The 12,938-nt window shown below is 32.9% G+C and overlaps 1 protein-coding gene across 4 annotated transcripts in view; it reads right to left on the reverse strand.

The window, feature by feature from the left end:
- Positions 1-12,652, reverse strand: part of LOC129246007 (parkin coregulated gene protein homolog) — a 28,368-nt gene extending 15,716 nt beyond the window's left edge. Inside the window, exons 1-6 of one of the 4 annotated variants that reach the window (XM_054884491.1) lie at positions 12,420-12,652; positions 11,852-12,130; positions 11,567-11,745; positions 7,034-7,205; positions 6,692-6,841; positions 6-298 (exon numbers count right to left, since the gene is read on the reverse strand). In XM_054884491.1, coding sequence (XP_054740466.1) covers positions 138-298; positions 6,692-6,841; positions 7,034-7,205; positions 11,567-11,745; positions 11,852-12,101 — 912 coding nt within the window. In that variant the 5' untranslated portion in view covers positions 12,102-12,130; positions 12,420-12,652 and the 3' untranslated portion in view covers positions 6-137. Of the gene's footprint in view, positions 1-5; positions 299-6,062; positions 6,142-6,691; positions 6,842-7,033; positions 7,206-11,566; positions 11,746-11,851; positions 12,201-12,419 lie in introns of those variants that run through there. The other 3 variants (XM_054884490.1, XM_054884493.1, XM_054884492.1) reach the window with 3 other exon arrangements.
- Between the last annotated feature and the right edge of the window lie 286 nt (positions 12,653-12,938).

Consider the following 12,938-nt stretch of genomic DNA (forward strand, 5'->3'; position numbering starts at 1 on the left):
GGCATCATTAAAAATCTGTTTATTATTGCACGTGTAAGTAATAAATAAATTTTATAGTAAATACTATAAATAAAATATACTAAATATAAAGGACAAATTGAATGAAATAGGAAGCAGCAAATCACTTTATATACACTTTAATTCAAATAACACGACTCATAAGTAGGCACCATATATTTGATATTTATAAAAGCATCTTCGCCGCCATGCAATTCCAGTACTTGCAAAGTCTCATCGATGAGATCGCCGAGATTCATATTGGTGCGCTGGCCATAGTCAATTTCATCCCCACAGTTAACTGTTAAGAGGTGGAAAAAAGCTCATAAATATATTGTACGTATATATATGTATATATTTTTTACAAGCGCATATGCATATACATATTATATATTATTTTTTTGTTCTATTTACTATAATTCTCTCTCTCACACTCGCACAAGTTTTGATTGGCCACTAACACATTTTCGAAACGCTCTTAAATACCATATCACTAAATCATATTCCAAATTACGGCACTCGCGAATTTAGGAATCGATGCATCGGTTTATACTCTCATAAGGGAAATGTTTTTATGTGTAATTTTGTTCTTTTGATCTGTCGGTTCGGGCGACACCAAAAATCTTCACCAATTACACAGGCCTGCGAAATTTAACTTTTTTTCAGTTTCTAGAATGGCTGTACTTGTTTCTTGTAGTTTTTTATGCGCTGAAAACGAATCTGACCTTCAAAATGCTCCATCACGTCAGGATTTTTGGTAAATGAAGCCTAAAAGGTCAAAAAATGGCCATTTTTGATAATTTTTTTTGGGATAGAAAAATTTTTTTTTTCAATTTTCGACGAAAAGGTCGCATAGTACAACTCTTTAGCTTTAAAACCCATTTTTTTAAATTATTGTACGATTTTTTAAAAAAAAGTTATGACATTTTGAAATTAACAGTTTCAGTTACGCCAATAGACGTTATACCCAACGTATACGTAACTGAAACTGTTAATTTCAAAATGTCATAACTTTTTTTTAAAAAATCGTATAATAATTTTAAAACATGGGTTTTAAAGCTAAAGAGTTGTACTATGCGACCTTTTCGTCGAAAATTGAAAAAAAAAAAATTTCTATCCCAAAAAAAATTATCAAAAATGGCTAAAATGGCCATTTTTTGACCTTTTAGACTTCATTTACCAAAAATCCTGACGTGATGGAGCATTTTGAAGGTCAGATTCGTTTTCAGCGCATAAAAAACTACAAGAAACAAGTACAGCCATTCTAGAAACTCACCCTCGCAGGACTGTGTTATCTGTACCAAATTCAGCCAGTTATTCGCCCCGAGAGAGGCAAGACATTCGAAACTTTGTGGGCTATTTGAGACGAAAGCAAATGGTTTTTTCTGGCGTCTTACATATGAGGACAACCAATTTCCAACTAAATACGCCATTGAGTGGAATTTTCCGTCAGGTGGAAAGGAGGTACATATTTCGACTCATGCAATATATGTACATGTCAACCTATAGGATGTTATAAGTAACACATAAATGTACCATGGATGTCCATTATTTTCCTTAAGATGTCTTTCGTGCAAAAGGCCGGACAAAAATACATTTTTGGTTATATGTGAGATGCAATTTCATAATTTATAAAATCATGCCTGGTAAGGTCAAAAGCAATGAGTATACCAAGATTTGTGAAGGTTGATGCAGAGATATGCATATTTGCCGTTAGTAGGCAGTGACAGTGGAGTGACGCCTAGATGTCAGTAGTGAATAATTCCTAGACGGTACCTTTTATTTATCTCATCTTTGACTTTTGTGAAGTAGACAGATATACAATTTTACACGTTAGAACAACGTGTTAAAAATATTTAAACTTATTATGAAATCGGTGAATCTTTAAGAGCAACGTATTGCGAAATTCGTAAGTTTTTTAGTGGAAATATTTGTTCGAATCAGCCGACAATTCAAAGGCTAGTGAAAAAATTTCAGGAAACTGGTTCTGTCGAGGATAGAAAAAGAACTGACAGTCCATTCTGTTGAAAATATTGCTGCTGTAGCGGAGAGCATTGCTGAACAACTTTCAACATTGATATCTTGACGTTCTCAACAATTGGGCGTTCATGAACTGTTTGGCATATATAATTTTTCATATATAATTATTAAAAGCTGTATTTTAAATAAAAAACAGTGAATAATGAAAGCATCTAAATTTGTACATGTTTTATTTACAAACAACATCTAGGCGCGTCTTTTGAGGACCCTTTGTATGGCATGCTCCGAAATTTATGGATTACTTATCATTTTACACCAGTGATAATTCGACTATTTCTAACTAAAACTTATTTATTACCGATGTTATTTGTATGGGCGCAAAAGCGAAATTGCAGAGCAAAGTTGTGAGAGTAACTTAGGCTGCCAAGTTAACGGCAGAACGGTAGCTGAATTCTATCTCATCATTTCACACGCATTCACACACTTGTCCAATTAGTATCAAGAGAGTATTATACTCCAAAATAAAAATAAAAAAGAGGTTGTCTGTAAAGTCGGTTTACTGACGATAGTTTAACGTGACAACGTCATAAGAAAATATTGATGGAATGGTTGCAATTTTCAAAACAAAATTTTAATTTTATTTGTTTGATAGATATTTTGTATGGATATAGAGGAGGAGGTAAAAGGAATTGCAATGGAATAGGTCAAGTTACATTTACACAAAGGTGCAAAATGACGAAACATTTATCAAATTCATGAAAGATATCTTCAATTTTGATTGTGCTTCCAACGTTAATAAGTCAACAACACTAAGAGGCACCATCATCGATTTGCCTTTTTCAAGACACTACACTCGAAACACTCCCTTTCATTTCCTACTTTTTCTATCATCGTCCTATTCTCAACAGAGAAATGGTTCATTACCATGCACACAGGAAGAAGGCATATGCAAATACAAGTATGTGAATTTATATATGTACATATGCGCATATACATACATATATATGCTCACTCAAGTAGGACAGAGCCAGATGTCGAACGTTGCCGAACGCGGGGGCCGATTGTGCTCTTTGTCGTTCGTTCCGCGCTCTCGCTTGCAGTTCAAGCACATTAGCTTACATTTGCTTGCGTACGGAATAGATTCGTATATTTGATATGTCCATATGACTTGTATGCATCTTTACATATAGATTTGTTCTTTTTGAAAATTGCGCGAAATTGTATATGTATATGCATGTGTATATACATATATTAGTATACAACATATCTTATAAGGTATATGGTAAATATTACCATACATTTTTTCCGTCATATATAATAAAAAAATTAATAATAATAACATTAAAACAACAGGTATTATTAACAAACTTGGTTTTATTTTAAATTCTTCAAGTAAATCAAATTAATAATAATCAACAAGTACGTGAATTTATATATGTACATATGCGCATATACATATATATATACGCTCACTTAAGTAGGAGAGAGCAAGTTGTCGAACGTTGCCGTTCGTTTGCTTTGTGGGTAAGACTCCGTCAGAAAATATGAGATTTGCAAGTGGTCTTTCGATTTCTTTGAAACTTTGGGAAATATTAGTTCTAGGTAAGATACATTCGAGCCTAAAAGGATTTTGAAAAATTTTCAAAATTGAGTCATCTACGCCATGTTGAAAATCGGGACCGTGTTTTTTTCAAAAATCAATATTTCTTGAACCGTTGGATGGATTTCAATGCAATTTACAGACAATATAGAAACAAATAAGTAGTTTAAATTAGTATTATGTTAAAAAAAAAATTTCGAAATTTTGACCAAAAAAAAGTAAAAAAAAATTTTTGAATCAATTTTTAGCTGATTTGGCCAGTTTTTTAGATTTTCTGTTATACACGTAACGATTCCTTATGATTTAACCTTTATTTTGAAAAAAAAAAAAATTTTATGGTGTCTATAATAGTTCTCGAGATATTGCGATTTTAGTGGAAGCGCGCACCGTGAAGTTCGCGGTTACGCAGCGCGGGAGTAGAAAAACGCGCACAGACCTGCAGCAGTCTGCTCCAGTCACTTCATACAGGAACACATAACGCAGCGCGAACCGTGCGTGCGCGCTTCCACTAAAATCGCAATATCTCGAGAACTATTATAGACACCATAAATTTTTTTTTTTCAAAATAACGGTTAAATCATAAGGAATCGTTACGTGTATAACAGAAAATCTAAAAAACTGGCCAAATCAACTAAAAATTGATTCAAAAAATTTTTTTGACTTTTTTTTGGTCAAAATTTCGAAATTTTTTTTTTAACATAATACTAATTTAAACTACTTATTTGTTTCTATATTGTCTGTAAATTGCATTGAAATCCATCCAACGGTTCAAGAAATATTGATTTTTGAAAAAAACACGGTCCCGATTTTCAACATGGCGTAGATGACTCAATTTTGAAAATTTTTCAAAATCCTTTTAGGCTCGAATGTATCTTACCTAGAACTAATATTTCCCAAAGTTTCAAAGAAATCGAAAGACCACTTGCAAATCTCATATTTTCTGACGGAGTCTTACCCTTGTTCGTTCCGCGCTTTCGCTTGCAGTTCATTCAAGGTAACGGCAATGAGCAAGGTAACGACAAATGAGCAAGGTAACGACACATTTTTTCGTGCGTGCAGCCGGCTAAATCGAATTATAAGACGTTATCACGTCAAAAGATTTGGATGAGTACGCAGAGATGACTACCAGCTCTTCTTTTGCAAAAAAATCGATATCTATTAGCAGTAGCTCATTCAAGGAAAATATGTCTTTACTTTAAATTAGACCGGCATAATAAAAAGAAAACTTTAAAGAAGTTTTTCGCAATTTTTATAATATTTATTGAGTTATGACACCTTACAGTAAATGTATTATATATTCTCCGACGCCATTTGGGTAAGAAAAAAATTAGGAAATTCGCTCTACCTATTACTGGAAGCTGTTTTGTTTTGTATAATATTTTTGAAAATTACCGTTATATGCTAAGTGGACGCGGTTAGTTTTCGCTTTTACGAATTTTCAATATTATATTAATATTATAAATATGAGCCATTGAGTAAGCACTGGAAATTCGCATACAGAATAATTTCTATTCGAGATTGTGACTCAATAATTTCACTCCACTTATCGTGTACAGACAGACGAGCAGCACATTTTGTTATACATATCGTTCTCAAATCCATTGGACTGTTACTAGCAACTGTTTTGTGAACAAAATCGTAATAACCCTGTGCACTTGTGTGATCACGTACAAAAACAAAGTTTAACGTCATTTCAATTAGTTGAGGACCACTTGGTATTCTGAAGCCTTTGATCGGCGGGATCTGCATTAGTTGATAAGACAGGTTCAGTAAGTCATCTCGCGTACCATATTGCTATAATATAGTTTTTTATTCGCCTATCCCCTTAGTTACTGGTTGTGCACTTATTTACTGCATTATTGGCACAAGGTTACTCTACATATAGGCGTACTTACATATACATACTTATGTATAGGTAAAGGCATAATATGTATCACACAAATGCATGTGTCCGGGCGTAAATTGTATTATCTGCAACTGTATTAGAAATATATTGTTGTTTTCATAATATTAACCATAATACAGTTAGACTGATGCCCTTTGCTGATATTGTTGCAGAAAAAAACAAAAAGGGGTTAATTGACAGACGATAATGCATTTGAATATGCTTAGAGATGATAATATTCATATTTTTCAATAAAACACTATAGATTTTTATAAACAAGTAAGTGAAGCGAATTATATAGTTTTTTTGAACCATATATATGTATTTTCCTACCGTTTTTATTATAATAAACAAACTTTATTTTAAATTGAAATTAACACCCCTGAGTTTTATTTACTTTAGCCAAATTCTCAGGTGGGATAGGTTTGAAAATATTTCTAAATACAATATTTTTCAACCAATTTACATAGCCGCACCTAACGAAATTGCTATAAAAATATTAGCTGCTTTCGATTTCATTTTGCGAAAGTGTAATTGTTTTTTGCGCACTTCTGCACCTGCGCTTACAGACAAAAAACAAAACAAACAGCGCACATCGACAATTGTTTACAATCCGTGAAAAAATTTGGTATCACTGTGCAACAAATATCACATCAATTTTATTGGCGTAAATTACGAACTGAAAAATGCAAGGGGTAAGAAAAATTGTTAATTAATAGCAAAATTTGTATTGATACATGTAACTTAATTGTTTTAATATTGAAAATATTAAAACGAGACACTCTACAAAATGATATCTTGCGACTTGAATGTCAAACAAAGCTAAAAAATAAAAAAAATTTAATAAACAAATAATAATAATTGCATTAGTAAGACTAATACTACTAATTATAATAATAGTTATGAAAAAAACAATAAAATGATAATAATTGAAATCATAATAGTTATAAAAACATTAATACTAATAATCGTTTTGTTTAAAAAGCTCAATTTTTCTCAACTCTTGATTTAAAAGCGCGCAATCGCCAAAGAATATAAAACAGCCTCAGCTAGTGTTTTCGTAAAAGTGACGCAATAATATGTTACCATTCAGAAATCTGTATTCCATTTCAAAATTGTTTTTTAAATTAGAATATCGAAATTGTTTATTTCAATATTTTTACTCATTTTCTGTGACGCTTTATTGTTTTTTTTTTTAGATTAGATTTTAAATCGTTTCTTTTACTCACCATTTTTCACTTTGTAAGCATTGAACATTGGCAGTAGCTGTCGATAAAATGGCACCAAGGCAGGCCCCACCATATCGGACGACATTACAAGCTGCTGTATTATCCTTAAAGTGGTGCACATAACCTCTAAATTACGTGTACTAAGGGCGTCTAAAAAAATAAGAAATAATGACACAAAATTAATTTATTATTATTTGTCAAAGCTAATAGTTTTTCTAAGGCGCTAAAACAACAAAACAAATTTGTTTCACCCATTAAACGCCTGCTTGCGGTAGCCTATATTTGGGCGCACGCGATCACACTTAACCATTCGCACACATTTTCCAATACTTACTTACTTACTTTTAAGTGGTAATATTAATTGCGGTACAACAGGATGAATTTTATCGCCACCAGCAACCAATAAATCGGAAACACCTTGACGAGCGTACGTCTTGTAGGGGTGTTGTGTCTCCGAGAGACCATCGAAGAAGAGAGGCAAGTAGAGGCTGTAGTCGAGTTTGTCAATATCCACCTGCAAAAAAAAGGCCAAAACAACAAAAACTAACTAAGTAAATGGTTTAAAAATAACTGTCTAAATACTATCCATATACACGAACATATACAATAATAGCAATAGCAAATGGTACACGTTCGTGCTGCATGCCAAGCACGCCTTTGCACGCAACAAAAAATGGAAGAATGCAAGCAAATATTCAATTCAATTTCAATTACTCGCAACACTCGCCCATCTGCTCCTGCGAGTGTGTACCCTTTAACTGCGAAAAATAGGTTTTTTTCTGCATGTGCGTATGTAGTGCATTATGCATTTGTATATGTAGTACGCCCACATGAGCAATAAATTCGCAGTAAGAATTATTATTTTTTTTATACTTTTATGTAAATGTGACAACACTGTCGTGCTAAGTTATTATACTCTTTTATTTAGTCGCCTATGTGTGTGTGTGTTCATCTAAAAGGTTGATTACTGGCATTTGCATTTGTTACAATAAATTATGCATCAATCAAAATGGGGCGATGGCGGTGATGCATTACGTTTGCAACGGAAATTAAATTCAAAATAAAATAGTTACCTCGTTATTTGCTGTACTTTTATAAATAACTGCTTGTCAAATACACACACACACACGTGTATGTGCCATTTTTTAAGAAGTAGTGGTAAAAAACTAGTTCCAAATTTTGTTAAAATTTTTGGCCACTTTTTTCCTTTGTTCTGAAGCTATGTATTTGTAAGAAATAAAAAAATTCGCGCTGGCGATTTTGAAATATGAGGCTTTGTTTAAGCCCAGATGGTTATTTGCACTTTATGAACACAAAGGCGCTAATTTTTGAATTTTCTGCCTCTCTATCTCTCTTCGGCGCTGTTAAGCTGATTTATACGGCGCTTTCATTCGCAGATAAGCTATTTTTGATCCCGTAATTATGACTCAGTTTGGTTCACATTCAGGATATTCCATAGGCTCCAAACGTGATAAGAAATTTCAAACTAATGAATTCGAAAGCTGGCGCTGTAACTGAAATAAATACTGATTTATAGAATAAAGGTGGGTAAAATGGAGTACGGCAGGGGCACAAATTGCCAGTTTCTTTTAACTTCCAAAAGTTAACTCTTCCGTTATTTGCGCTTAAATTCTTCGTTTATTTGCGAAAGTTGTACCGGTTCAAAGTATTATACAAATCTATAAATAATTTTATTTATATTTTTAACTCCTTTGAAAAGCGAGATAAACCATAGAAAATTTCTCTTAAGAAATCTGGGATTATAAAATAATCCTAGGTTATAACCATACTTTTTAAAATACAACCGTGTGTTTTCTGTATTATCGATAATTATTTTTACGAATGTTAAGAGAAACGACAAAGTAAAAACTAAATAATATGGACTCCGGCAAAGAAAAGAGGTTTGGAGGCATAATTCTAATAAAATTTTTGTTAGATATTATTAATTAAGCATTCATATTACAGAAAAAAAACTGTGTCCATAGACGCTTTGGCCTGTTATTGCTTATTAAAAAATGTAATATCGAATTTCGCCTGCGTATTGCTGCCATCTGCCAACTGTTTATTATTAGCAGCCAATTGCGCAATTAAATTAACTACTCCTTCTCCTTGGCTTTTCTTCATTTCGTTAATAATAAATAAACAAACCAAATATTCCACCAAATCAATTTCTATGTAGAGAACCAGCACTGGCAGCTGATTGTTAATTTTATAGGTACATACATATCTACCATGATTCAATTATTAAAGGTTTGCTCAATAGTGACATTCGAATGGTACAAATAGAAGTTTAGGAAATTATTTCACTTAATCCAAAATTTTATTTTGTGAATTAATTTTTTAATTTAAAACGGACCGCGAAGTTGCCAAGTTTTGCCAATATGAAGCTATTTTGTTAAAAATAAATAAATAATTCGCACGTACAATTAAGTTAGGTGTTGCCGAGATCCTTCTCCTCTCTCCACAAATAGAAGGACCTATAGTTTCAAGCCAATTCCGGTAGATGGTTTTTTATGAGAAGCTGTCTGATGCTGGTACTGTGCTTTGCTAAGCCTCCACTGGATACTTCATCCATCCATGGGAAGGTGGGCTCGTTGGAAACAAGTGCCGTCAATCCCAACTTTTTTATAATGAGGTCTGAAATGTTATCGATCGCGACGAGACTATCCAATTATTTTCCCTGTCGTAACACTTTGGGAAATGCTAGGTCTTTGCTAAACATGACTTCCGTCTAAATCATAACATCATAAGAAGAAAAGCTTTGTAAATTCTCCATTCATCCATCTCGGATTGCGTCATTTACTCTATTATGTTCTGACTTAAGCGGTATATACCTATTTCAAGTCATACTACCATAGTCCTGAACATACCGATGAAAACTCTTATCGAGTGGTTGTCTGCTTACGAGCCCATTTTGGAAATGAAATGTTTTTTCTACAAATTTTACATTTCCTCCACTTTTACTCAAAATTTCTAGAGCTAGCAACCCAGTGTCTTGCTAAAGGAGCCGATTTGTCAAGAGAGAAGGAGAAAGCTGCTTACTGAGCAAACCTTTTATCATTGAATTATGGGTATCTGCCATATTTGAACGGGTAGATTAATTTTGTGGATTTATTGGTGATAACTGCATATGTGAACGTACTTTTACACTCTTTTCGGATGTTTGGCCGAAACTTATTTGTGGAGTGCGCCTTGACGTTGCTCCTTTATTTCGCAAAACTAATCGATGTTACAGAGTTCCACATTAAAAGTTGTTCTTATGGTAAACGAATATTTTCAACAGTCTTTTTAAATATGAATTGAGAAATCAAGCTCGAAAATGCAGATAATCTACCATTTGTAAACTCTCGCACTCAATATTCGAGAATTGTTAAAAATATTATACATATATGCATAATTTAAAATTAACCAATAGGAAATTGAAATGCAAAATAATTGTTGGTAAATCAAGGATTTTAGATATTTTTGCTATACAGTAGGTTCTGTTTTTATGCGGTAGATACGTTCCGCAAGAAACAGCATAAAAAAAAAACAGCATAAAAAAAGCTACCAGTTCTATAGTAAAACTATAGATACGTTTCAAAAGTGCTAAGAACCGCATAAATCTGAAAAAATGTAATAAAATCGCATAAAAAAGGGCACTAGTCCCATATTATAACTATAGATACGTTCCATAGACCGCATGAATCTGAAATAATTAAATAAAATCGCATAAACAAAATATTGTATTTTTGAAAATTATATCTTTATTTAAGAAACGTCAGAATCGAAAAATAAATTTAAGTCAGAAATAAAATCAGACAATACCCACATGTTGCGCGCTCGTTTAGGATTTGGCGTAAAATCACTTTCGTCACTTGAGGAAATGTACACGTCTGATCTAGACAGTTACGCAGGCGGTTCCATACTTGTAGGGTTAGCATTTCTGATGTAATCTGTGATGAGTTTTTGCTTAGCTGGCTTAGAATCTTGTTTATATGTACAATTCCCGATAGGTCGACATGCATTTTGTAATTTAAAAAAAAAAAACCGCACTATTTCAAAACCGCATAAAAAAAAGCCGCATAAAAACAGAACCTACTGTATTACCGTTTTTAGAAAATTTTAATTTTATTTCATGCTCTGTCAAAAAACTGCACATACATATATATAATACCTTATTTGTAGGCTTGAACAGTGGTTCGAATTGAGCGCTCAGTTGGTGAGGATATTTATTCATTTGCAAGGAATAAATAATATTAATTAGATAAGTACTTGTTGTTATTAGTCATTAAATAGTTTTAGTTTTTAAATGTTAGATAATCAAGTGTGTAACTAAAATCCATTATTTCTCTAGCAGGGCAATTGGACCACCACTAGTCCATACTACTCGCACAAACAATTCTTGTATTTCTGCATTTGTTCGCATCTCTTTAGCTGATGCATACATATTACCCTCCAACTTCCGATTAAAGTATTATATATTTTGTGTTTGAAGTTACCATATATTTTAGCAAAAAAAAATTATAATAATAATCAGCATGAAATTTGGAGACCTTTTATGTTTTTACGATAGAAAAAGTTGGGTAATCCATCATAGCACTAGTTACGTCGTTAAGTTAAAAAAGTACCGTTAAAACGAAAACAAACAAAAAATTACTTTTGTGTTGCTCGTTCATGTTCGTATAAGAGAATTCGCAGTGATTTTTGTGACTTCGCAGTAACTTTAACTAATAAATATTTGCTCTGCCCTTTTTTTAATTCTTGAACCAGGAAGCAGCAAGAACTTTTAATGAATACTAAAATTATTCAGTTTAGCTGAAAGGCAGGATTGTACTAATACCATAAAAACTGACCTAATCTAATCTTAAACCCCTTTTCATAATTCAGACTCACCGTCCAACCAATTTTATCCCCTCCACACAAATATTCCATCTTAATTGGCAGATCTCCTCGATCGAAATACATACGAAATGTTGTTGTAGAGCGTTTGTGGCCACCACTACCAAGTGGACTACGTCCCCGCAAGTCCAATTCCAATGTAGAAATTGCTTTCTTTTTGCTACTTTTTAGAGCTGAAATGTATGTATATGTACATGCAAGTATATACAAGCATACAAAAATACATATGAGTAGTTAATTTTTCTTGAGTAATTATTAACATTTAAATTCGGTACACACTTTTCATATTCACTTTGCCGCGTGCGCTAGCCGGCGCCGCTGGTTCCTCTATCGGCCCATGCACAACGACGGTATTTTTTTGTCGTGATTGCACTGAAAATGGTGGCACACAACGCGTTCGTTGCAAAGGGCAATTTACGAAAGGGTGCGTCGTTGGTGGATTTGCGGATTTGGAACGTTGCTTTGATGATTGGTCATGAACGGAACATTCGTGTAATTTGGTGATATGTGCGCGCGCCGTATGAGACATAGTTTTATATCGCTCTCAACTGTATTCAACTAAATTATTTAAAAACTATTTTTTATTTATGAAATTTGTATCTACTTTGGAAGTCTAATGGCGTACTTCCATCACTTTGAAGAGTAAACAATAAACTGAAGTTATAGTAATCGCAACTTTTATACTACCAAATCTAAGGAATTTTCTAACGCGACATTTACATATTGTTATGGCAAGTTAGTATGCGTCGGAATGGGCGTAGCGAGTGGTTGGGTGGTAATCAAAACAAAACGTTGCTAGGTTCAAATTCAATAGGATAACCAATAACAACAAATTTGATATGCTCACATAGAAAAGCGTGCAGTTTTGTTTTTTATTTCCATAGGTAATTGCTGTTGTGGCGGTAGTCGAGTAGAATTTATTGAATAAAAGATCTAACGAAGTGGTTTATAATTCGGTTTATTATCTTAAATTTGTTGAACCAATGATGTTAAAGTCTTGGAGAAAAGGAAACGTTTATGCGGTTGAAGTCAATAACTGCTTTGAATCAATTTACTTTACTAATCACCAAGTTTCGTTTAATTATAGTTTATAAAAAAAAACGACCAATAAAAATATAAATAAACTGACCGGTGCGCAGTTCAAATTTTATTTTAATTAAATCTAACGATATTTTCATGCCGCTCAAAATCTGAAAAATATCAAAAATTGATAGTTGCCACCTCAACACTAGATTTAGTGCTTTTTGAAAATTACAGTGCCCTTTTTGTGTTTTTTTTCTGAACTCAAATGCAATGTATGTACATTAAATTCTCCTAGATAGTTGAAAACTGGAAATATTTAAAATTTGGCGTGGGTGGAGAAATA

This window comes from Anastrepha obliqua, chromosome 4, assembly GCF_027943255.1.
Source record: "Anastrepha obliqua isolate idAnaObli1 chromosome 4, idAnaObli1_1.0, whole genome shotgun sequence".
Classification (NCBI taxonomy): Eukaryota; Metazoa; Arthropoda; class Insecta; order Diptera; family Tephritidae; genus Anastrepha; species Anastrepha obliqua.